General features: G+C 44.4%; 1 protein-coding gene and 1 non-coding gene across 2 annotated transcripts; one reads left to right on the top strand and one right to left on the bottom strand.

The window, feature by feature from the left end:
- atg9a (ATG9 autophagy related 9 homolog A (S. cerevisiae)) lies at positions 1-27,379 on the top strand. Its single transcript, XM_063211545.1, has 18 exons — positions 1-240; positions 4,557-4,772; positions 5,566-5,611; positions 6,249-6,311; positions 6,563-6,712; positions 7,731-7,872; positions 9,501-9,683; positions 10,121-10,345; positions 10,769-10,921; positions 11,505-11,692; positions 15,425-15,578; positions 16,375-16,554; positions 17,547-17,789; positions 18,321-18,580; positions 19,708-19,825; positions 22,009-22,321; positions 23,486-23,637; positions 24,503-27,379. The coding sequence occupies exons 2-18, from the start codon at positions 4,670-4,672 to the stop codon at positions 24,509-24,511; spliced, it is 2,682 nt and encodes an 893-aa protein (XP_063067615.1). The 5' UTR covers positions 1-240; positions 4,557-4,669; the 3' UTR covers positions 24,512-27,379.
- trnak-uuu (transfer RNA lysine (anticodon UUU)) lies at positions 20,729-20,801 on the bottom strand. The gene has a single exon. It is a non-coding gene; the product is annotated as a tRNA-Lys (tRNA).
- Positions 27,380-27,423: the final 44 nt, after the last annotated feature.

The following is a 27,423-nucleotide window of genomic DNA, read 5'->3' as shown; positions in this document are numbered from 1 at the left end:
GACAGACTCGGAATGTACGTTGGGAAACGAAAGCAAGCTGCTCTGATATGAAAAGGATACCGAGAAGGCTATCATAATATCGACAACATTAGCTATATTTACCCAGCAGTTAGTAGTTTTTTGTGAAATAATGCCGTTGAATGAGCACTTGGCAGCAGCACTGCCCTTCTGACGCCCCCGTTCAGGTTGCTAGACAATCGGTTGTTTTCGTGGTGGTACAGCTAAAGAAAGAAACATGGCGTGAGTATTCAACAACTTCAGTTTTTCGTTTTTGTTTTATCAACACAGGGACTGAATGCGATAAATGTCCTCTTAAACTGGGTGGACTGTTGCTGTATCTTCTTGCTTTTGTAGCGTTTCCAGGCTATTGTGTTTGTTGTTGCTAGCAGGGGAGGAGGGCGAAATTGAACTGGGGGTATGTTATGCAGCACAGCAACGTTATGGCAAACAGTGACAACATCATTGTTTCGTTTTGAGATGTGACGAGCTAATTATATGTATGTCAGCTAATTTTGGCTCTTTTATAGACGTGGTTTGAACCATAGACAGCCTCTTTGCTCAGTGGCCTATTCGGTGTGGTCATCGAAGGCTATCTCGTTGTTTTTGCTTCTCACTTCAATTCCTTTAACAGCTGACGTTGTTTTGACAGCTAAGGGGCCGTGTGTGAAGTATGTGGGCTGATATGAGTAGGTTAGCCTAAAACACTTTCCGATTACACAACTAGCTAGCTGAACGGTGTCAGTGTTACACGGCCCGATGTTTACAAACTGACGTTGCTAATCTGCAACCCAATGCCTCTGGATGCCTAAAATGCACGAGTGAGGGGAGCCTACGCTATTCACAGAAATGACTTTCGCAATTAATGGTGAAAGGTCAGTTAGGGCAGCGTAGATGTGTACCGACCTGCCTTCTTGGCTGTTGAACAAGGTGTGATAGTCGGGGAGGAACGGTAGCCTACCATGCACCCCCCCCACAACAAAACGCCATATGATTTTTTTTGATCGTCAAGATGTCCTGAATAAGAATTTGAGTGGTAACAGTAATATAACTCACTCCCACTATACTTTTTCACATCATATTGTATATGACCCCAGAATGCTCAATGCATTCTAGTAGTACACTGCCAAGTCCTCTAGAGCCATGATTCAGTTGGTTATCATAGCTTATGATATACCATATGAAAGCTTGGAGTCTGCAGTATACATATATCAAACTGTATTTGGTGTAGCTTTTTGAATAGCAGCGGTTGCTAGGCAAACATCTTCCTTAGCAACCAACATCAGTGACAGTTCCTCTGTGATTACATTGCGCTATGATGTCTGGATCTAGACCACTTTTCCAAGGTTCCACATGACTTGTTTGAACCTCCAAGATGTCCTTAATAAGAATTTAAGTGGTACTGTAAGAGTAATATAACTCAATCCTACTACACTTTTGTACATCATATTGTACATGACCCCAGTACGCTCTATACGTTTTAGTTCTATGTCGTAGTAAACTGCCAAGGCCTCTACAGCCATTTTGCAGTTGGTTATCATAGTTTGTTATATACAATATGAAACATTGGAGTGTGTAGTTTATGAACATTGTCATATTTTTGGTGTACTTATAACATTTGGGAAAATATACTTGGTTTAGTGGTATGATGTCTGAGAGCTCTGGGTTTTTTCCCCCTTGATTCTTTAAATGACCAATTCTTACATATATAAAGACCTTAAAAGGAAATATATTAACAATTTGGAAAAGTCCAAACCCTAATGTGATGTAAGCACTAACTACTTGAACTATTGTCAATGTTGCAATCTGTACGGTCTGTGTCACTGTCACAGTCCATGCAAGTTGGTGCACAAGACCACAAGACCCCAATAGAAGGAAACCAGTTGAATCATAAATAAAGTTTATTGAACATTTGGGGAAAGGTATAGTCCAAGGTGGAAAGTTCATTTACTGCTACTGTCACTGTCTGTGCTTGACCAATCACTTTCAATTTCACTCTCACTGCTACCATCACAGTGCACTTTACAGTGATACAGCTGGTGATGATGCTCTCAATGGTTCCTCTGTAGAAGGTGGTCATTATGGCTGGTGGGGCACTGGCATGCCTCAGTTTGCGCAGGAAGTAGAGGCGTTACTGGGCTTTCTTGGCCAGTGATGCAGTGTTGGTGGTTCCTCGCTGATGTGCACTTCAAGGAATGTTGTGCTGCTCACCCTCTCCATAGCAGCACCATCGATGGTCAGTGGCAGGAGTTGGTGGTGACCTTTCTGGAAGTTGACAACAATCTCCTTTGTCTTGCTGACATTCAGTAGGAGGTTGTTGTCACTGCACCACTTGGCTAGGTGGTCCACCTCTGTCCTGTAGTGTTTCTCATCAACGTTGGTGATGAGACCCGTCAGGGTTGTGTCATCTGCAAACTTCACCAGGTGGTTGGTGCTGTGGGATATTTTGCAGTCGTGTGTGAGCAGGGTGAAGAGTAAAGGGCTTAGCACACACCCTAGTGGAGCTCCTGTGCTCAGCGTGATGGTGTCCGAAGTGTTGTTGCCAACATGCACTGCTTGTGGTCTCTGGCACAGGACGTTTAGCAGCCAGTTGCAGAGGGAGGTGCTGAGGCCCATATTGTCCAGTTCGCATATCAGCTGTTGGGGTATGATGGTATTGAATGCTGAGCTGAAGTCAATCGTTGAAGCAGGATGGAGATGACTTCTTTGGTACCGTACCGATATGATGGTGGCGGCTTTGAAGCAGGGGGGGACAATGGCTTGTTGTAGTGAGGTGTTGAAGATGTCAGTGGACATGCTTTAGTTCCTCAGCACAGTCTTTCAGCATCCGTCCAGGGATGTTGTCTGGGGCTGTTGCTTTGTGTGGGTTGATCCTGAGAGTCCTCTTCATGCTATCAACAGGTAGACACAGGTATTCTGTGGGTGGGTCTTGTTTTGTTCCTCGAAGTGTGTGAAAAAGCTGTTGAGGCCATTCAGCAGGGATGTGTTGTTTTTGCAGCTCCGAGGTGATGGCTTGTAGTCAGTGATAGCTTGGATGTCCTTCCATAGGCTCCGTGCATCTTTGCTTGTGTGTATTCTTGTTTTGCCTTTCTAATGCCTTGTGACAAGCTGGCCATAGCTGTTTTCAGGCCCGCTTTATCCCCAGCTCTGAAGGCTATGTCTCTTGCCCTCAGCAGCCTGTGGACGTCCCCTGTCAGCCATGGCTTCTGGTTGGCTCGAGTGATTATTGTTTTTGTGTCTGTGACGTCGTCTATGCATTTGGTGATGTAGAATGTGACTGTGTCTTTATACTCTGTTGTTGATGGCAACTTGTTAAAAAATATCACAGTCAGTTATTTCAAAGCAGTTTTGGAGGGCGCATAAATCCCATTCCTAATTATGATGCGCTAATTAATTCCCAAAACCCTTTAAATAATAAAAAAAACTACAATATTTGAATATATCATAATTGGCTAACATTGTGGAAGGGAGTCATTTAAAGAATCGAAAAAAATCAGAGCTCTCAGACATCATATCATAAACCAAGTATATCTTCCCAAATGTCATAGATAGGCCTACACTATACATATGTAAAATTCATAAACTACACACTCCAAGCTTTCATATGGTACATAACAAGCTATGATAACCAACTGCAAAATGGCTGTAGAGGACTTGGCAGTTTACTAGTACATAGAACTAAAATGTGTAGGGCGTACTGGAGTCATATACTATATGATGTACAAGAGTATAGTAGGAATGAGTTATATTACTGTTACCACTCAAATTCTTATTAAGGACATCTTGGAGGTTTAAACAAGTCATGTTGAACCTTGGAAAAGTGGTCTAGATCCAGACATCATAGCGCAATGTAATCACAGAGGAACTGTGTCACTGATGTTGGTTGCTAAGGAAGATGCTTTGCCTAGCAACCGTTGCTATGCAAAAAGCTACACTAAATACAGTTTGATATATGTATACTGCAGACTCCAAGCTTTCATATGGTATATCATAAGCTATGATAACCAACTGAATCATGGCTCTAGAGGACTTGGCAGTGTACTACTAGAATGCATTGAGCATTCTGGGGTCATATACAATATGATGTGAAAAAGCATAGTGGGAGTTCTATTACTGTTACCACTCAAATTCTTATTCAGGACATCTTGACGATCAAAAAAAATCATATGGCGTTTTGTTGTGGGGGGGGTGCATGGTAGGCTACCGTTCCTCCCCGTCTATGAACACACCATGCGCAGGTGTAGCCTACTGTAGCTAGCTGACATCAGACTGCGGCCTGTCTAGTCTGTTGCTAACGCTCATCATCGTGCTAAAAACAATTCCAAACGTCATTGTCAGCGAAAATACAAGACTGGGGTATTCCTGTGTAGATTCCAGTTGTCTCGCTGTTACCACATCGTTCAGACATCTTTTAATTTTTGAACAACAGTTACGCAGTCGACCCTAGGTCTGTCTGCTTGTGTCTCTGTCCCTGCTGGGGTCAGAAAGCTATTCTACTGCTGCTCAGTTTACTCTGGCCATAAACAACCCCACTTGTCTTGTCTTGTCTGCTTGAACAGGCGAGGAAGACGCACTGACCCAGAATATGAGTAGATCGTATACCCACGAGTCGTCAGTAGTCATTATCTAGCTCGAGGAAGAAGGAAGGACCTATCATCTGGGTGAGGGCACCATGGCCCACTTCGACACGGAGTACCAGCGTCTGGAGACGTCATACAACGACTCGCCTCCAGGAGAGGAGAACCTCATGGTTCACGTGCCCGAGGGAACTAAACGTGAGTGTTACAACGAAGTTATGTCTCTAGAATAAGAGCAAAACACAGACAAGATGCTGCTGACACAAATTTGGAAAAATGGCACAGACACCGAGACATTTGGAACACACGCTGTTCTTAATTAATTACCAAAGTATTAGTCATTGTATTAAATTAGTGGAATAGAGGTTCAGCTGTAAGGTTCAGATTGTTCTCCTTCCACTAGGTCTGCAATTGCCCCCAGACAACATAGTCAAATCACTATGAATGGCAGTGTACACTACAGAAATAGTCTGACTTTTACTGCACAGACAGGAAAGCCAGCTTATCAGTTTGGATGTTCACCTTATCCAACAGAAACGCGTCACTCACTGTGATTGCATGTTAAGTTGAACAACAGATCTTTGATAGGAGACCCACACGACCCAGGGACAATCACAGTTCTGTTGTCAATGTTGTGAAAACAGCCAGCAATGTTATCCACGGGAAGGAAGTGTGTCACATGTTTAACCAGACACACACACCACCACCAAAACAGAGACCGCCGTTCACCCACCACTGTATCTCTGCACTGCCAGTAAACATCACTGTGTACACAAAATAGACATACATTTGTGTGAACAATTGGCTGTCTCATTACAATGTAACTAACACTTAGTGTTTAAAAAAACCCACAAGATTTGAACTCAGTCTGTCTTCTCCATACAGTAGTGACTAGACTAGGTCATTACAATGTAACTAACACTCAGTGTTGATGAATGTGGACTGTTTGCTAGATTTGGAACTGACCTCCCCTTGTTTTTTCTCCACACAGCTCAATGGCATCACATAGAAAACCTGGACCTCTTCTTCCAGAGAATATCCTTTATTGGCCAAAGACAAGCCAAGCCAAGCCAAGTCAAGTCAGCTTTTATTGTCAGTTTCTTCATATGCACAGGTCATACAAGCAAATTGAAATGACATGTCTCTCTCTGTTCCATGCCAGGACATAGACATACACAGGACTGATATTTACAGACCTGTCTTAAAGTGTGAGACAGGACAAGTATCAGTGATGAACCAATAACAATACCGTGCAGTTAATCTTGACCTTTTGAGTTATCCATGAAAGTCTGAATGACCAAAACATGAGCAATGAAAATGCAAGTGCCATGGACAGCATGCTGGACTTTTTTCATCCACTCTGAACCATTGTTGCATTCAATGCACCTGTTCAAATGAACTGTTGCGGGAATGTCCTATAGTTACTCATGATAAATCCTGCATTTGAAACATTACATGAGGCGCAACAGAAGGTAGATGTGTTACGAACAGTGCATGCAATGAATATGGCCTCAGAAATGGTAGTGCGTAGAATGTTTTTTAATGAGCAGTTATGAATTGATGTTTCAGTCTGTAGTTAATGCAGAGCATGCAGGACTCGCTGGTACAGTCCGATAGAACTGGAATGTAATTAGCAGTCTAACAACATGTTTTTTCCTGAACGCCACTGCACATCTATAATATGCACCAGAAGAATGGCTTCACATGCATGCTACTGGGGGAGATATTTGAGCTTGTGTAAGTGAACCACGATATGCTTTATGAATTTCAATCAATGCCACACACACACACCGCAGATGTTACTCCATACCTTTGTCGTTACTACTACGTACTATATTCTGTAGATATGATAATCATGCAGTGTATCTCTTGTGTTTTTCTTCAGTGTTTGTAGTGGCATTCACAGTGTTTTAACCAACTTCTCTCTCTCTGTCCCCCCCTCTCTCTCTCTCTCTCTCTCTCTCTCTCTCTCTCTCTCTCTCTCTCAGGCAACTGGTGTTTGTAGTGGCCTTCACAGTGTTCTTAGCCAACTGTGTAGATTATGACGTGCTGTTTGCCAACAAGTTGGTGAGCCACAACAACACGTCAAAGGTGACGCTGCCCGATGCCTTCCTGACACCGGAGGTCTGCAGCGCACGGTAAGAACCACATTCTAGTGCTTGCTTTGCTTTGCTTTTGTTTTTCTCTTTCTGTTTTGCTTTGAGCAACATGAGCTCTGATCCCATGATCAACGCTGACAAGACTCACTTTGTAACCAATACTGAAGCATTTTTTCTGTATCCTTTGGCTGTGTACTTGTTTTGTTTTGTATACAAAACGATAATGGTTCATTTGCTGCACATATGAACTCTTTGCATAGGTGTTTGCCTATGTAGTAGTTTCAGCATCAGAGACAATGATTGTAAAGGGCATGTCCCACATGTGTGTCAATTATCAGAAGCTAATTCTGTCACCTCTGTTACCCCTACCTGAGTTTCCAATGTGTATATTTCTCTCGGAGAGATAGGAAGCACTGTGTGTGACACTTGACTTGGAGGTTCTTCGGTTTGCAGGGAGATGTTCTGCAGGATCCTAGATCATTTGGCCATTTGTCTCCACCTCAGGTTGGGGACATGCTTGCTGTAGGGCCATACATTTTGCAAGTTCCACATGTGACAATTTTGTATGTTCCACGTGTGCCCGATACTGGAGGTATTGTCTAGGGGGCAGAGGGCCAACGGAGCTCTCATTAATGTTTTCCATCATTGTTTGACTCTTTCAAAGATTCTTTAATTCACAATGGACTGTCTGACTATATCACAATTTTGTCAATATTGCACCGTATGCACGCGTCTGCATACCTTATGTCAGCTGTTCTCCTGCGTGCAAAATTGACATAAAATACGCATGGTAACGCGTTCATGCACAAAACATGTCAGCTATCCTGAAACAAGCATATCTTCGGCCTCAGAGTTTGAGTCAGTTTATGTCCATGTTTTCATGAGAATAAGGCAGCAAGGCAAGGTGCTGAATTCTTAAAGCACTGTGTGACTGTGTGTCCTCAGCATCTGCAATCTTATGCATGTCATAGTAAGCAGTAGGAAGCACTGTGTGTAAATTGCAATAGCGAGAGAGAGAGAGTTGATTCCTGTCTCCTCTGTGACTGTTTGTCTTTAGTATCCGTGACAACGTGGCGGTGATTTTCATCCTGGTGATCTCGGGAGTCTTCTGGCTGCATCGCCTCATCAAGTTCATCTACAACATCTGCTGCTACTGGGAGATCCGCTCCTTCTACACCAACGCACTCAAGGTGTCTATGGTGAGTACAAAGTAATACATTGGTATACCAAATCCTTCATTGCCAACCATGACAATGGAGAGGTGGTTAGGTGAGGTGCTGTATACTGAATCCATCATGTTCACCAGTGCTTTGGAGAGAAGGTTACTTGATGTGAGCTAGCTGAATGAGATAGCAACATCTGCTGCTGTTACTGGGAGATGCACTCCTTCTTGTGTCCATGATGGGTACTGTACAACATTGAACCGCTATGCTGAACCAGAACTGCTGAACAGTCGGAATGTATGGTACTGGGGGAAGTTCTACAGAAGTGATGGAAAAAGTTTGATGTGATATAGAATAGTCACACAGGCACTGACGTTATGACTAGACATGGCTCGAGAGGTCCAACCAGTGATTGTTGTTTCCTACAATTGCTTGAACACCTGGTGCTGCTAAAATGTTGATGGAAAATCACCTGGCGAGTCATCAGCATCGTGGGATGTCGTTTTATTTCACTAGAATCGTCCTCTTGATGGAAAACTAACCAGACACATCTTATATCCCTACAAAAGGATGCACTTTAACTTTTAATTGGCTGCAGAATCTGATTGAACAGCACTTATGCTCCATACATGTTACTATTGCATTTTTCCAAGTACCCCCCCCCCCCCCCCCATACCCACATATGACACAGACAACCACAGCATTAGAAACGAGCTCATCACCAACTCTAAGCTTAGATCTCATCTTGAGGGGGAAACTAGAAGAGGAAGTGTTATGAATAAACATGACTTAACTCATAACAGATGAGATGACTCATGACTCATAATTTGTCATTTTTAGGTATTAGTTTGAAAGGGACGTTTCATTTATTTTGTGCAATATGAGTTAAGCTTATACGTGTGTTATATGAGTGTTTGTTTCATGTATTTACTAGAATAAATGTCCCCCATTCTCTTGCCCGTAATATATAAAGGTAATCAAGTATGTGTGATATACTGGTGAGTCATGGAGAGATGAATTCCCAAATGGGAAGTGTGTGCGTGTGTGTGTGTTTGGGGAGTTGTTCTCTATTTATTTTTCCACACTGGGCCCATTACAGAAATCAGTTAAAAGTGCTGTGTAAGCAAGAGGTTGTATTAAGAGTACTTAGTAGTAATAAAGGGCCTAAACATTTTCTTTTCGCTTGTTCTAATTGTTTAATTCATTGACTATTGAACTTGAGTTTGAATAAAGGACCTCAGTCAGGTGTTGAGAATCAAGGGCTTACTTACTTGAGCTTGAATGAAAAATTGGTCTGCAAACTTTCAGTTGTAGTGGAGTATATAGGTGCATATTTGTCTAATCTGGATGAAATAAAGGAATTGTGTACTTTGTCCTCCCCTGCCCACCACTGAATGCTGAAGGAATGCAGAGTAAGGTTGTGGAATTCACTGTGGTGTGGCAGCCCGGTGTGTACATAACATGGTAACAACACACTTCCTCTCTCTTCTCTGCCTCTTCCCCTCTCCTCATCTTTCACTCTCCTCCCCTCCCTTCTCTTCCCTTTCCCCCTCGTCCTCCACCCCCTCTCTTTCCTTCTCTTCCCCTCTCTCTTCTCTGCCTCTCGCCCTCTTCCCCTTTCTTCACCTCTGTCTCCCCTCTGCTCGTCCACTTTCCACCCCCAGACGGACCTGCCGTACTTCACGTGGCAGGAGGTGCAGGCTCGTATTGTGGAGATCCAGAAGGAGCATCAGATCTGCATCCACAAGAAGGAGTTGACCGAGCTGGATATCTACCATCGCATCCTGCGCTTCAAGAACTACATGGTGGCGCTGGTCAACAAGTCCCTACTACCCGTACGCTTCCAGGTAGGGGAGACGATTACACACACACACACACACACACACACACACACACACACACACACACACACACACACACACACACACACACACACACACACACACACACACACACTGGTTGGGGAAGATATCACAAAATAACTAATCATAGATCACAATATCTTTTCCATATGGACTGATACTGATTCAAAATCATGTGCACAATACATAATACTGAGCATAGCAATTTATCTGGACAATTAATAAACAAATAACAATGTGGTTGGTCCCGGTTGATGAACAGCTTGCGGCTGTTGTTTTGATTCTGTTCGATCTACTCCTCCAGACACCAGTGTTGGGAGACTGGGTGTTCTACTCACATGGTCTGAACTAAAACAAACTAGTAGCCATTGAATTGTTCTATACATATAAACATATCTTTCCTTGGCTTCCCTGATTTCCAGGCGCCGGTGCTGGGAGACTGGGTGTTCTACACGCGCGGCCTGAAGTACAACTTTGAGCTGATCTTCTTCTGGGGCCCGGGCTCTCTGTTTGAGAACGAGTGGAGCCTGAAGACGGAGTACAAGCGCGGGGGCAACCGACTGGAGCTGGCCGAGAGACTCAGCTCTCGCATACTGTGGATCGGCATTGCCAACTTGCTACTGTGCCCAGTCATACTTGTCTGGCAGGTGGGTTATGGTGTGTGTGTATATGAGTGTGTGTGTGTGTTTGTGAGGTTCATCTCGCTCATACTGGATAGGGATCGGCAACTTAGTGCTGTGCCCAGTAAATACTTGTATGGCAGGAGGGCTACGTTGTGTGTGTGAGCGTGTGTGTGAGTGAGGTAGAGCCTGTGCATGCTTTGAATCGGAGTTCCCAACTCTGCCCTGGTACTCGGTGCTTTCTTACCCTGTGAGTCTGTGCTGGCGTCACGTCTCTATTCATCTGTCTGTCTCTGTGCGTGCGTGCACTTGTGTTCTGTATGTGTCTTAACTTCACCTTCTCCTGTGTAATGGAGATTTGTTAAAGCAAGAGACGGTGGGAGCTCGCTGCTGGTATGTGTGGTGTGTTTATGTGTAACACCCTTCTGTCTGTGTGTGTGTGTGTGTCAGGTGCTGTATGCCTTCTTCAGCTATACAGAGGTGATTAAGAGGGAGCCGGGGAGTCTGGGCGCTCGCTGCTGGTCGCTGTACGGCCGCTGCTACCTCAGACACTTCAACGAGCTGGACCACGAACTCATGTCCCGCCTCAGCAAGGGATACAAGGTAACAAAAACTTTATTAGAGTACAGTAACCGTTATTAATCCAAAGGAAATGAAGGTTATTAATAAGGTCATTATTCATTATAACAGCTGCAATTCTAATAAGATTAATTATAATATATCACATCTATTTATGAGAACAATTGCTTGTCCTTTCTCTAAGCAAGTTAATCAAATTTAATTTAGTGCAGTAATAATACTGTGCAATGGCTACCAGGTTTGTTTGTGAAGATTCTCATTTATCTATCTCATGATATCAAAAGGACAATAAGAAGTCCAGTGGCTTAAATCCTATCTCAACTCCTTTTTTCGTCTCCTTCATCTCCCTCTTCCTCTCTTCTCCTATTCATCCTCCTCCTCACCCTCTCCTCCTCCACCTCCTCATCTCTCCTTCTCTTCGTCCTCCTGTCTTCTCCTCCTCCTCTCCTCTTCTATTCTCTTCCTCTCCTTCTCTTCCTCTGCGTCTCTCCTCCTCTTCATCATCCTCATGTTCCTTCTCCTCCTCATATTTTTCTCCTCCTTCTCCTTCCTCCTCCTCTCTTCCTTCTCCACCTGCTGTCCTCCTCCTCTCCTCTCCCTCCTGCAGGCCTCGTCTAAGTATATGAACTGCTTCATGTCTCCTCTGCTGACGGTGATGGCTAAGAACGTGGCCTTCTTCGCCGGCTCCATCCTGGCTGTGCTCATCGCTCTGACCATCTATGATGAGGACGTCCTGGCGGTGGAGCACGTGCTCACCAGCATCACGCTGCTCGGAGTCTGTGTCACCGTCTGCAGGCATGTACACACACACTTGCACTAAACCTTACCTGTCTGTTTGAGCTCTGTCTCTACAGACAGATCCTTACAATCTGTTGCCTGTGATTTTTGTCTAGCACAGGTACACACCAGTGTGTGTGTGTGTGTGTGTGCGTGTTTGAATCTGCGTGCCTGCATGCTGCGTCTGCATCTGTCTATGTTTGCTTTACATACCGATGGCTTCTGTTCCTGCCTATAGTCTCCTGTTACTACTGCCTGTTTATGTTTGTGTGCACTGCAAGCCGTCAGCAGTGCCTCGCAGCCTTGTTTGCAAATCCATATCTGGACCATCATTTTGAATAATATTTTTTGGCTCTCAAGACACCATGTACAGCCGAGGCAATAGAAGTCAGTCAGTATTGTTTACAGTGTGTAGCCTACTTCCTCTTAGCATATTTTTAAAGTGTGTCTTGTTCATTGGCGAATGGAAGGATAGCCTCATGATTTGTTAACAGCAGTGTAATTCTACAGCCATTGTGTAAGTTCATGGTCCACTATTGCAGCCCACTGTTACAGACTCTTTAGATGTCAGGAGACCATGGTCAGCTGCTAAGGGAAGATTATGTAATTATTACGGCACACGTGTGCACTGTGGAGGCATTTCTACTCTACTTTTGAAAGCAGATTTGGTTGTGGGAGTTTTAGCAGACTTTAATTAGACCTTTTGTTTCTACACCAAATCCATCTGATTTCTATAATTGTTCAGGGATCGCCTTATACATAGGGGGCTTACATAGTCAACGCGAGCTAAAGCACATGCGTAAAACACACACCTTCCTCAAATGACAGTATTTCGCCCAATGACGATGCATGTAACGTGTGGATAATGTCAACATTTCAGATGTGTTTTACGGTGTAGTTCGGTGGCATTAATGTCTTAACAGCTTAGAAACCTTTTGTTAGATTTTTTGGGGGTTGGACATTTATTTTTTCATAAATCCACCAGTCTGATGCAGCGATGCATAATGGTGACTGAAGTGTAGGGATGTGTAGTCTCGCATCCTCATCATTGTATCAGAATGCACTGACTATGTAAATTTTGTACTGTGCTGCCCCTATGTATGAAATGTGCTATACAAATGTACATTTGCCAGTCTGTCTTGCTTGAGGTTACACTGTGTGGTGTGATTTGCTGAAGTAGGAGGCTGCACTGCACTTTGCTTTGCTGTGCAGGTAGAGAGGAGCACTGTGAGAGGGGTGTGAAAAGTGGGGAAATTTGGGGGGGGAAACGCTTGCCAATTAATCATACGTTGACCGCTAAGTTCAATCAGCTAACAATGAGGGATAATTTGCATCCCTAATGCCCAGGCTTGCTTAGAGGCTGTGCTTCTCAGTGCTTCGGGCTACGCTGTGTTGGGATACGCTTTGGTCTGCGCTGCGCTGTACTTAAAGATTCCCCTGTGCTGCTGTGATATGTAGATTAGCTATAGATTGTTCTGCACTGCTCCGTGTTGCACTGTGCTGCGCTACTGTGATGTGCAGATTAGCTAGGGATGGCTCTGCCCTCCCCTGGCCTGCCGAGTCTTGCTGTGCTGCACCATGCTGCACTTTTCTGGGTTGTTTCAGCTTGGCAGAGGTGCCAAAAGGAAGGAAACAGTGTTTGTTTTTTTTGTATCACAGGTAACTTATCTGAGTAACCACTGTTTTTCAGTAACAACACAGTTTATGTCATTAGGTACAATGGAGTAAATGGTGTAAGAGCCATGTAATATCACATGCTAGTGTTGTACTTATACCATGAGTTTACTTTTACCTCTGTTAGCGAGTCAGATACTAAATGCGAACACTTAGCTTGGACTCGCTCATATCAGATCGCTGAATGCTGTGGATGGGACCCCACCATTGTAATTATGGTTCAAATTGCCACTGCTGAGTTGCACTGCCCCATAGCTGGGGGATGCTGGGAGTGTGCTGAGCTGTATAGTTACACTATGCTGTGGTTTATAGTGGAGCTGAAGGTCGGTGGTACTGCTGAGTCGGTTTTCCTGAAGGGCAGATCATGTCACGAGAGATAGAGAGAGAGAGAGAGGTTGAGTGCGTTACAATATGCGACCTTGCCTCCTCCACTTGTGCTTGTGGCCTCGCCCCGCCTCCTGGCCTCTCCTCCGTGGAGAAAACGATAAAGTTTCCCAGCTGTCAGCCTAGCCACAACCACTTTTGAGGGACTGTTTTTCATTCACCATCCCAATTGCAATGAGAAGAAGACTTTACAATTGAGCTTTTGCAAGATATTGAAACATAATGCTGTTGTCAGTGATGTCACCATGACATATCACTTCCTGGTACGAAAAAACGAGCACAAGTGGAGGAGGCAAGGTCGCATATTGTAACGCACTCAGACTGGCTGACTTCAATAGCTGTATGCTGCTGCCCATGACTAATCAGCCCCGCCTAGGCAGCCTGTACACAGGCTCCTCATTATCTTGCTGCTATAGCTATAGCTACACGAGGACTACACTACTATAGTGTGTGTGTGTGTGTGTGCCCCTTTCCTAGGCTGGCTCTCACGCAGACCCTTCGTGCTTCGTGCATCTTCGTTAAACTTCGTGAGAGCCAGGTTACGCCTTTCCCGCTTTAAAATCTGAAAGTTTGTTAAGAGGCAACTGATCTTATATGGAAGATGTGAAGAGTTCAGATGCAAAACTCCCTACCTCCATTTCTGAAGACCTGCACTGTTGTTGGTTTGGTTTACAGTCATGTACTTGATAATACATATAAATAGTTAGATTACATACATAAAATAATAAAATATGCAATTTTGATAGATTTTTATTAAATAAAAATGAATTAAGATTATTTTCTGAAAAGGCACTTAGGGGGTTTTGCATCTGAACTCTTCATGTTATCTCTTGCAAACTTTCAAATCACACCCCCACCCTGTACAATGATAATGATGCAACATTTGCACTTGGGTAGAAAAAAAAAACGCCTTCTGTATTTACCTCATCGTGCCTAATGGAAAGCTAGTGCTGTCCAACTGCTGAGTAATAGATCTGTCTGTATGAGATCAGCACAACAGCGTCTGAGTAGCTGTGCATCGTAAAAAACGTTTCCTGCTCTCCTGCACTGCATCTCCTCATCTCACAGCATTGTCACAGAGGTCCTAGACTACTGGATATTGTCTTGTGATGCTTGTGTTGTGTCCTGAGCTCATTAACTGGTGGACAAACAAGAGTGTGTGCGTGCGTGCGTGCATATTTATGTCTGTGTATACACAGCATTTGTACCGGACATTCATTCATCACAGCACACATGTAATGCAATTTGCAGCTTGGGTCATTCCTCCCAGACAAGTATGTGTGTGTGTGTGTGTGTCTCTCGTCAGTGACACAAGCTTAGGGTTATGCTTTGTGCATGATGCGTTTGTATCAGCTCCCTTATTCCAGACAAGCACATTGTTTGTATTGTTCCGGAGGAAAATTCGTCTTGGACATTCACATGGCTCTGCCACATAATACACACACACACAAACATTGTGTTTGCGGAAGGATCCATGGAGTCTGGTATTTTCTGCAAGATGTAGACATGTTCATTGTTGAAGAGTGTGAGTGTGTACCTCCAGATCATTTATCCCAGACAAGCACTTTAAAATGTGTAAATGTATTTGCCTCCAGGTTGTGTGTGCGTGTGAGTGCTAGTGTGCTTCTTTTATCCCGGATAAACACATGGTGAATATGCTTAATGTGTAATGTGTGTGTGTGTTACCTGCAGGTCCTTTATCCCAGACAAGCACATGGTGTTCTGCCCGGAGCAGCTGCTGAAGGTGATCCTGGCCCATATCCACTACATGCCCGACCACTGGCAGGGCAACGCACACCGCTACGAGACCCGCGACCAGTTCTCACAGCTCTTCCAGTACAAGGCTGTAAGTGGTGTGTGTGTGTGCAACTTGTGACTAAATGTTATGCTGGATTAATTTATTTTTTTTCCTCAACAGTCTCCACGTGTAGCCAAGAAGAGAAATTATGAAAATGTTTAATTTACTTTTTTAGTATTATTTTTGTCTCTCATCTTCTGTGCAATGCTCTAACAGTCTTCATGTACACTATAGCCTACTCAAAGCACCCACCACTGTGAATGCGTCTTTCTGTGAATGAGTGACGTAATCCTAACGTCGGACCTGATTGGTCCGCTATCTGTCAACCAAGTTTTGAAAAAGCCTGTGTTGAGATGAATGAAAGAGAATGCCTGATGAAGGTCTAGTACCGAAACGTTGTTTATAGAAAGAACGGCGAAATGGTCAGTATGCGGGAGTTTCTTTAAGTTGTTGTGTGTGCAATTTACCATCACACTGTCTTTCTAGCCTAGTGTTTCTCAACGAGGGTTCTACATCCCCCCAGGCAGCATTAGGTAGACCTTTTGTGGGGCATTGGGAAGGACACAGCTAAGAGCAGAGATGCTCAGTGGCAATTGAGGTGCATGAGGTTAATTAGTCTATTTAATTTTAAAATACTAAGGGGGGTGTTGGCAGGCTTATGATGAGGTCAAGGTGGGCACTGGAAGGTGAATGATGTGGTCAAGGTGGGTGTTGGCAGGCTTTATGATGAGTTCAATGGGGTGTTTGTTCAAAACCGGTTTAGAACCAGTGGTCTGGTGGGTTGCCTGACTGATGCGTGTATGACGTTGAATGAGCCTCACCTGTTGTATTTACCTGTCTGCAGGTGTTCATATTGGAGGAGCTGTTGAGTCCGGTCATCACCCCCTTCATCCTCATCTTCTGCCTGCGCCGCAAGTCCCTGGAGATCATCGACTTCTTCCGCAACTTCACGGTGGAGGTGGTGGGGGTGGGGGACACCTGCTCCTTCGCACAGATGGACGTACGCCAGCACGGACACCCCGCGGTAAGAGGACACACCGGTCTAATGCAGCTATGGCTAGAGTGCCGTAGAGTAGAATAGAGTATTATTAGTCATGGCTGAAGTGGAGAACAGCAGAGTTGAATAGAGTATGATATGAGTGGTGGTGATGTGCTGTTTCGCTCAGATGGATGTGTGCCAGCATGGACACCCCACGGTACCCCACGGACACATCTGTGTCTTTTCAGGGAACTTAGTCAAGTTGGTGGGTGTTTGTTGGCAAGGTGGGCACATAAGCAATAAAGTACTGGGGGAAATCCTGCATGTATAATGCTGTACAGTGGGGAAGAATTATACTACAATGCAGACGGCTAGTGGTGAGGACCCTTTCCTTCCCTGACCTGAAACATACAGGATGGATGAATATCTGAGTATTTTCAGACAGAGCTAGATGAGATAAGATACCAGTAGAGGGACTTGGAAATAGGTGTGCCCTCCTTTTCACTCTTCAGTGCAAGCCTTTTGTTTGGCGTTTTCCGAGATAAGATGCAGCAATGCAGATTTTTCTACAGGTGTTTCCTCTTTTACATGTCTCTGTGTTGATGCTTTGTGTTGATGTATTGTGTTATCGTCCATACCCTGTAGTTATGAGAATGTTTTGACGTAAACGATGATTGACCGACTCATTCTGTGAGGCTCTCTGCCATTGGTTTACCGACATTGCATTGCTCCACTTGCACTGGATGCTGTTGGGAAATGAGACATCTTGATGAATCTGTGTGAATCTGAGTGTAAGAGATTTATTGTTATTGACAGAAGGCAAGTGTGAGTGGTAGATTCACATTTAAAGTGCAATCAAGATAAAGTTGTCATCACACATTTTATATTTAACAATGATTGGTGGACTTGGTGGTGGATTTGATTGGTGACTAATGATGGAGAACTCCATTCTCTCTCTCTCTCTCTCTCTCTCTCTCTCTCTCTCTCTCTCTCTCCCAACCTACCTACCTCCCTTTCTCTCTCTCCCTGCCGTGTAGTGGATGTCTGCGGGTAAGACGGAGGCGTCTATCTACCAGCAGGCGGAGGATGGCAAGACTGAGTTGTCCCTGATGCACTTTGCCATCACTAACCCGCACTGGCAGCCGCCGCGTGAGAGCACCCACTTCATCAGCCAGCTGAAGGAGAAGGTTCACCGCGAGTGCACGGTCACCAGCGCCCACCAGGGCGGCATCACCGAGAGCCACGCCTTCACCTCCATACACTCTCTACAGTCAGAGGAGGTGAGTTAGGCACATCTTCACCTCCATACACTCTCTACAGTCAGAGAGGTACGTGACAGTTAGTGTGCGTTTGTCTGTGCGAGAGAGGGTGCTACATGTAAAAAGTCAAAGAATGTGCGCACATCAGTGGCACAGGTGCTGGACCAAACGTAAGATAACTGAAAAGAAAGTAAAGGTCCGCAACACTGTTGAATGCTCCCAAAATATTTATTCGCACTGAACGTGATTTCGGACTGAACGTCCTTCATCAAGGTGCAACAGAGAGGGTGCTACATGTACACATTCACCTCCCACACATTCAATGTAGTCAGAGGAGGTGGAGAGGAGTCTTGTTGAAATAGTGATGATGCTAACAATGTAGTTGCCATAATGACGACATTAACAGTCTTGTCTCCATAGTGACTGTATAAACATTCTTGTCTCCATGTCCTGTCTCCTTAGCCGCGTAGTGTGATCACCAACCTACTGGGTGTAACTGTGTTGTCATAGTGACCATAGTATAATAACGTCTCCTTGTTCCTGTCTCTTCAGCCGCGTAGTCTGATTGCCAACCTACTGGGCCCGGCTCCTCTGGCCTCCCTCCACCTGGCCAGTCACATGGCCCGAGACCCCTCCCTGGCCAATCAGGCGTCAGTGGGCGTGAACGATGGTGGCCCCACCCTGCGCTCGCTCTCCCCCCTCAGCAGCAGCCTGCACATGCGGAGCAGCTACCCCTCCAGCAGGAACATGCCCTCACACACACACCACCACCCAGCCTCCGCATCAGCCTCCAGGACCATGGCAGCATCAGGGTACGACTACACACACATTCAGACAGAGTACTCACACTCATTTTCAACCTGCACTAGGGCTGCATTAGCCCTGGTGCCTTGACAATGTGCACACAAATATACCCATCGTGTAGACACACAGTAAAGTGTATTGCCAGTGTTTGCATACACAGTACCATCTGCACTTTACACTGCAAACATCATGCAGAGCTCACCCGCCATGCATCGGCCCTACTAATCATTAGTACCACAAAGCAACTTGTTCACAATGCGTTGTGGCTTTTGCCACCTCCATTAGAGGTGTGTATGGACAATCTGTTAATGATAGCTCACAAAAGCCAGAAGCACACTGTCACAGGCCTTGTTTTAATTCAGAATTAAGTAAATTTAATCCTGAATAAAGCTTAATTCCGCTTTAAAAACGTCACGTCACAATTTGGAATTAAATGAAAGTGCAACGTAGACTTGACTGAACAATCCAATTCTGAATTTTTAATTCGGAATTAAAAACATGATGTAAATGTGGCCATAAGACTCATGGGTTAAAAGCAACAGTAGTTGTGTCACAGGATGAAGGGTGTTTCTGCTTTGGTTTTCTAGACTTCCATGTGCAGCTGCAACTGTGCGAAGTTCTCTTTTCTTTGAGATAAATCCATTTCCAACCTATAGGATGATTTGAACATAACTACCTGCTTTGAACTTCACTGATGTGCTGGCCAATTATGGTTATCACCATAAGCATTATCAAACTAGTCATGCTGCACAATTATCTTAATCAACTTTAATTAACTGAGCAGGAGATAAGTAGGGCTCTATTCAGACTTCACACAGTGGGGATACCAGTGCACTGATGAATTGGATAAGGGAGAATGAGCAAATGATGAATTATTATGAATTATTTTTTGCAAAATGTCCTAGTTTTCTCCTTTTTCCTTTTGTGTAGTGTTTAATGTGGACATTTTTTACAAGTACATATTTGTTATATTCCTTTGTTCTTTTTCAAGTTTTATATAATTCTGATTTTTATTTTCTTTAATTCTGATGATTATTTAATTTCAAAAGTGAAATATAAACGAATACTAATGTTCCTTACGGCATCATTGTAAAGGCTAATTGTAATAGTTGTGATATTCTATTTCTGCCTGTAGGACGGATGCTCGCACGGTCAGCTCTGGCAACAGTGTTTGGGAGGGTCAGCTGACCAGCATGGTCCTATCAGAGTACGCCTCCACTGAAATGAGCATCCACGCTCTCTACATGCATGAGGTAACACACACACACACACACACACATGCGCACACACACACATGCGCACACACACACACACACACACACACACACACACACGCGCGCACACACACACACACAATGGGTTCCCGTCCTCCCCAAGTGCTTGTGGCCTTGTGATGATGCCACAAGACATCCGACAGCTGTTTAATTCAATACCTTGCAACATTGCAATTAAAAGGACATTTTCTTATTTGCCATCCGGATTTTGGATGGGGAAAAGTCCCCCTAAAGTTGTCGTGGCTAGGCTGACACAGAGTGGGGCCGTCATGTGAAGTGTGAGGCCACCAGCATAGGTGGAGGAAGGGAGTCGGGATACTGGAAAGAAACCAATGTTCTTACGTACACATTTTTTTTTCAGCTGCCATTTGTTTCATTTCTCAACATGTGACACTGAAATGTGTCTTTGTACTGCATGTGACCAATACCCTACATTTTCAAAGTGCGGGCCGGGTACCCCTACACTAAAATAAACAAAGCAAAACAATATTCCCATTACTGAATTTTAACAATCTATTGCATCCTCTTCACATTACTACTACTATTATTATTATTTTATTTATCCAAATGAGGCCCTGATACACAGACATACACTATGTTGTACATACACAAAGTCAGACATACACAAAGTTTGTGAACCCCTGCCATAAACCCTTGAGTCCTCGAGCAACATCTGGTACAACCATAATGCTTCATCATGCAAGCAGATTGTAGTGGACAGCAGTGGTATTGCAGCTTGGGTATGGCGTTCAATAACAGAGAATGTACTCAGTTTAAGCCATATTTCTGATATTTATGAAATGACTGCGTGAATGATTCCTTGCAAGCTGTTTTCTGTCATTGTGTGTAGATCTGCGCAAAGATTTGTGTGAAAAATTATTCCGCCCGAACAGGGACTTGAACCCTGGACCCTCAGATTAAAAGTCTGATGCTCTACCGACTGAGCTATCCGGGCTCTGACAGCAGAGGGCGAGCACGCGCTTTTTGACATTCAGATCACATGACTACTTTTGAGCTTGTGCTGTGGTCTTTGTTTTTCACTGTCCTTTGCATGTTTTCCTGTACACATACTATGTCAGTCCGTGTAGAAGAGACACATTGCACGAAAGAAAATACCTTTTTATGCTATGCCATGTAATTCTTGACCACATTGTATTAACAGTAGAGGTAGTTGTCCTGTGTAGGCTCTTTAAATGAAGAAATATGAAAGCTGTAGTTGCTCTGTTGCCATAATGTAGTGTAATAATAAACCTTTGCTTATCGACTGTATATTATTGAACTCGTACAGTGCCACCTGGTGGTACATATTGGTATCACACTTCAGCATGTAAAACTACAATCACATTTTTGCTGAAGAAAACATGAGCATGATAAAGACAAATAAAATGTATGGGCACATACACATAATCTACTTAGACCATTCAACAGATGGTACAAAAATAAAACCTAAATATACTGTATTTTCCAGGCTCCGTGGAAAATTAGATGATTACAACATTGCCACATTGAATCTATTCTTGTACAGGAACTGGCAGTCTGAGAGGGAAGATCCATTACAGTCCTGACTTGATAGCTCGGCCCTTCAAGGGGGCTGCTATTTCAGTCCCTCTGCTTACCTCAGATATTATGCGTGTGTTTTACATCCCTCGTGTCTGTGTGTTGTTGACAGTGTATGATGGGTTTCCTCTGTTGGGGACCTTGCCTGCTAGCTGCATGTAGGTCGGCAGATTGGATCTCTTTTGCCTGTTGTAGAGTAGAGTAGACTATCATTTATTGATCCCAGGGGGAAATTAAGATGTCAAGTAGCATACATGCATACATAAATACGAAAAGACATTACCCACGAGACATTACACACCCGCGTTTCACTGTTTTCTGTTTGGTCTTGTAGTGTTTGCGCGTTATCTGTCTGTGTTTACAGAAATGCATTTACATGTGTGTCTGTAGTCTTATATATGTGTGTGCAGTTGATGCCAAAGATCTATTTTTATTACTTTTGTTTATCCAGGGAAAGACCACATTGAGATAAATATCTCCATATCATTGAGATATTTATCTGAATGTGATTTGTTTATGATGAATATACAGTATATAATGTATGTGAAGTTTCTATAATGCACGAGTATTCATGGGAACGTGTGTGTCTCTGGTCTCCCTCTCAGCTCCACAAGCAGCAGTCTCGCGGCGAGCTGTCCCGCCACACGTGGCATCGACAAGAGAGCGACGAGAGCACTGATAGTGTGATTGACGATGTGGAGGCTCCCCGTGCCAGTGGCAGCGGTGGTGGCGGCAGCAGCAGCAGTATGCCCATGCCACGCTCCAACACCTTCCCCTGCTCTGGCTCCGGAACTGGCTCTGGCACCGGGTCTGGCTCTGGGTCTGCCCCCACCTCCGGTTCAAGCGCACCCACACACACCCTCCAGGAGGGGGCAGCACTGCACAGCAGTGGACAGAGACGCTACGGAAGCTCCTCAGGTACAGTGTCCGCCTTGCTTTGTGAACACCACACTACCTCACAAGTGAGAGGCTACCTTTGCATTGTCTCATGGAAAAGGTGTGGTTTGCGATTGCCCCTGGCCGTTAATTGGGCATTACGAATGTGTCATTTGGCATATACATAGCCTACAGCCAATCACGTCAGAAGGGCAATGGGGCACCTAAGTCACGCCCTTCTACTTCCGATCCATGGGGCTGGAGCTCTCAAAATTTTGAATGCGAGTTAATGGAGCGAGTCAAGCTAAATCCTCATCCCGTTTGGCATGTGCTCCAGATTTCACATATGATGACAGTTAATTTGAAAGGTTTGGATTTGCGTCGTAAGACCACTAATTTTCGGCACGCAAGAAACGTTATTTTAGCTTTTGTGCAAAACTGTGTTGGAGACTACACGTGCGCCTCGCATATCTGACGTGAACCGAGGCACAGCCAACCCTACCGCTGCACCTTGGCTTAAGTGGCTGCACGTCGGACATGCGACGTCTGTTGTGTAGTCCAAATGATTACATATTTTTGCACACGCACAACTCAAAAATCGCTTGACAAGTGAAGTCAACAAGCACACCATTGGTTGTTATTAATTCTGAGGCACAGCATATGTGTGATCGACGGGGAAATGCAAGGTGGGTCGGAAAATAGCTTTGATCAGTCCATTACAGCCCAGTCAAAAGTTTTTGCGTTGCCAGCCCCACAAGCCGCCCGGAAGGGGTGGAGACTTAGGTACCCCATGGCCAGCCTAACTGGAGCTAGCAGACTGGAAATGTTGTGGGACCACAAAAAAGTGGGTAGTAGCACACCCAACTCTCAGGCTGTGTCTGAAATGTTAACTGTTGCACTTCATATGGCACATTGATTTTGTTTTGTACATGGTGCACTTTGTTGTGAGCAAGTGGACAAGCCTATGCCTCTACCCTCAGCCTATTCTGTCACACATGCTATTGGAAAACAGGTTTCCAGATGTTATGACCAAAGGGATAAGATAAGAGAGTTTCAGCAGCTCTCTATTATCTTTAGGAACAAGGTAGTTACAGAAATTGTGTGTGTTTGTGTGTGTGTGTGTGTGTGTGTGTGTGTGTGTGTGTGTGTGTGTGTGTGTGTGTGTGTGTGTGTGTGTGTGTGTGTGTGTGTGTGTGTGTTATGCAGATGGGCTGAGTGGTTCTGGTGGTCGTGGGCAGCGTACGGCCCGTGTGCCGATGGGCGGCTGGGTGGAGGAGATCCAGTCTGGATCAGGACGGCACCACGAACCACTACCAGAGGAGGGCTCAGAGGACGAGATGCCACCACACATACACAAGGTACCACACAGGGGACGAGATGCCACCACACATACACAAGGTAACACACAGGGGACAAGATGCCACCACACATACACAAGGTAACACACAGGGGACAAGATGCCACCACACATACACAAGGTACCCCACAGGGGATGAGATGCCACCACACATACACAAGGTAACACACAGGGGACGTGATGCCACCACACATACACAAGGTATCACACAGGGGACGTGATGCCACCACACATACACAAGGTACCACACAGGGGACAAGATGCCACCACACATACACAAGGTAACACACAGGGGACAAGATGCCACCACACATACACAAGGTACCACACAGGGGACAAGATGCCACCACACATACACAAGGTACCACACAGGGGACAAGATGCCACCACACATACACAAGGTACCACACAGGGGACAAGATGCCACCACACATACACAAGGTAACACACAGGGGACGAGATGCCACCACACATACACAAGGTACCACATCTGGAAAACCACACTATACTGTAGACACCACAGCCCATAGACACCACACATACAAGGTAACACTCTGGGGACAAGATGCCAGCACATATACACAAGGTGACCCACAGAGGAACACTACAGTCACAAGGGAACCTCTAGCACATACAGCCCACAAGGGGTAGACTGCAGTTTCCAAATTCCCGTCTTTGACTTGCACTTGTGACCCCGTGATTCACTGACACCCCGCTTCCATGGACAAAACAATTACGTCTCCCTGCTAGTTTCCCTAGGTCAGCTGTAAGTTATTCATAACATGTTTTAACAACCAGCAAACCTCTGGGAATGACTCTTTCCCTTTCATAATCTGTCTCCTGCTCCTGCCTCTGCTGTGTTTCAGGTGACATAACCAGGGAGCCGTCACCTCACCCAACACCTGAAGACAGAAGGGAACTACACCAACGACCGACTACACACTGACTTGAGATTTTGTTTTTCATTTTCTGAACAATGGAAATATTTATCACTTTAATCTCACATATTTATCATCACAAAGCCGCGCTGTGCCGACTCCGCTCGCGTTGTACAGGAGGGTCTGACATTAAGTGACGTTTACTGGCCACACCGGTCACATCGTTACGCACACACACAGCATCTGCATCTTGTAAAAAAAAAAACACACAAACCAAACCACTAAATATTCATCTGAACAGGAGAACTGGACTTCAAAACAAGAGTAACTGACAGGTCTTATTTATTTGACAGGAGCAGGAAGTGTGTGATCTGTGTTGTTTCTAAGCTATTCGACCGAGACTTCTGTCCCGCGCGTTTGTGACTTTCGGACTGGAGATCCATTCATTATGTCTCTGTGGCTGTGATGTGGTACTGTATATGGTCCTACATGTTCCAGTCCCTGTACAGTTCACAGTACAAAGTACGGCATGGCCAGAGTACCACACGTCAACTCCTCTCTAATGTACAGTACAGGTACTTGCAGTGCTGCTGCTGGCTGCTGCTTGGTGTGATTGAGTTAAAGGCCTTTAGTTCAAACGTAGTGTTGGCACAGAGACAAGTACCAGTTCTTAACCCTCAAGGTAATGATACACAGGGCAACTTTTTGAGCCATGTTGCTAAGCAACATGATTGGCGCCCAATCGTCTGATGGCATGTTTTGTTTTTGTTTGTTCAAGTTGTTTGCAGCTGATCCAAGTTCTCTTGATAAAAGTGTTATGGTGATGAATGATCCGGACACCATTTTATTATAGGGTTGCCCTGGGACATTGCTCAAAGACTTGCCCTGTGTATAATTACCTTTAAGGTGTTCAGACACTGGACGCACCGTGCGTTAGTTACCCTTTCCATCTCGCCTCTTTTTGAGAGTCCCACTGGCAGATCAGCTGGTGATGCAGAAAAGACAAAGATTGTGTTCCATAGATTTGCAAATAGAAATGAATGTGTGACGATTAAAATTCTAATTCCAATTTTCACGAAACACACGTTAAGCGTCGTATAAATGAGGACTTGCAAACCGATGAGGAAAGCTTGTTAACTTTACCCTCACGTGATTTTGCTCAGGTATGATCTAGAGTTTATCATCATCATCATCATCATTGTCGTCATCATATCTCACTCATCCATGTACAGGAGGAAGGCGTCTGCACTGTATATACTCATCAAGCCAGTGTCACGTCACTGTGGTAACACATGAGTGGTCAGGTGAATGATGATTACGGGGCTAAAACAAATGTAACAATATTCAAGAAAAGTGTTTGTTTTTTTTCATCCGAAATATATAATTCAATGTTCATTTGAATAGTAGGAATGTGCCTGCCTGTTTTCTTTGCTGGCAAAAAAACTAAAAACAAACAAACATACAAACAAGCAAATTTACAAAACCCATTGAGGGGAACGTCCACAAGTGTGCCATGGCAAGCTGAAGCACAACACAAAACTGCTCCTAGATCAGAGGAGATCTCATTGAAACACACACACACACACACACACACACACACACACACACACACACACACACACACACACACACACACACACACACACACACTGGACTACCAAACATGCATGCTTCTCTCTGACCTACTGTTTGCACACTTTTAAAGAGGTTGCACTTTAAAAGGGTTCTCAATCCAAAGGACATTTGAGTCGATTTTACTCCTTGGTTTGTTGTTTTTCTTTATGTGATTCTTTTTTTCCTCGAGAATCAGGTTGTATATAGAGAGTTGCGTGTATGTGTGTGTTTGTTCTTGTACGTATGAACTTTGGTGTGATGGTTGTCTGCAGGTAATCTTCCCTTTGTGTGTGTGTGAACAGTACAGTAGGCTCAGGTGACAGAAAGCACATGGTCAGGCAGCGATGATGGGGAATGAGGGTCGGGGGGTTATGGGCATCATAGACAAGGGTGGTCCAGTCATCAGTGAAATCAAATCAACTGAACTAACTTTGTTCATATGAACAAAAAAAACAGATAGACATTTCCAGAGTTGTATACAGTAGAAGTACTCTTACAGATGTAATTAAAATACTAGTGGGATTATACCTCTACTTTATACAACTCTGGGCATGTTCATGTCCGGAACATTCACTCCTTCACTAGATAGGACCCTATGTAGGGAAACAGTACAACTCAAACGCAGCCTATGAAGTGAATCAGTGGACAGTGACTGGAGTGAGTGATTCTTTTGGACATGACTGTAGTCTACTTTACTACGTACAAGTCTTTGTTGTGGTTATGGCCACGTGAAGGGAAGAGGTTTATTGTGGGATTTTTTATGTTGTTGACAGGAAGTGTGATGTTTAAGGTGTGGCCTAGTAGAAACATCAACATCCTGCATGCGTCCTTGCCACCTCCTCTCCATCACTCATACAGACTGGCGTCATCGTGTACAGATCCACCCAATACAAACTCATGTTCAGAACACTAGGCTGTTTGTTCCTCACTGACAGATTGCATAGAGATATTGAAATAAAGTGATCTCTCTCTCACACACACACACACACACACTACAGAATGACACCAGTGACCGTGACCTTGCATGTCTGTTTGCTCTTCGACCGTAGAAGAAAAGATCACTCGTTTTGTCACCCGCTCAATACAGTCAGTCCAGATGAAATCAATCTGTCTTGTTTTTATTTACATGTAAGGATTTTATTTCTGTTTTATTTCTGCTTGTTTTGTTTTGTTGTTTGGTTTTACTGGTTTACCTGTATATGACATTTTGTACAGCTGTAAATTCATCATTAAAATGTATTTCGTAAATCATTATGAGGGTCTTGGTCATTCTTCCTTGCAATCGAAGCAGCCGA

The sequence above is a fragment of the Engraulis encrasicolus genome, chromosome 12 (assembly GCF_034702125.1).
Source record: "Engraulis encrasicolus isolate BLACKSEA-1 chromosome 12, IST_EnEncr_1.0, whole genome shotgun sequence".
NCBI classification, from domain to species: domain Eukaryota; kingdom Metazoa; phylum Chordata; class Actinopteri; order Clupeiformes; family Engraulidae; genus Engraulis; species Engraulis encrasicolus.
Note: the sequence above shows the minus strand (reverse complement) of the source record. Positions and strands in the feature narration are given on the sequence as shown.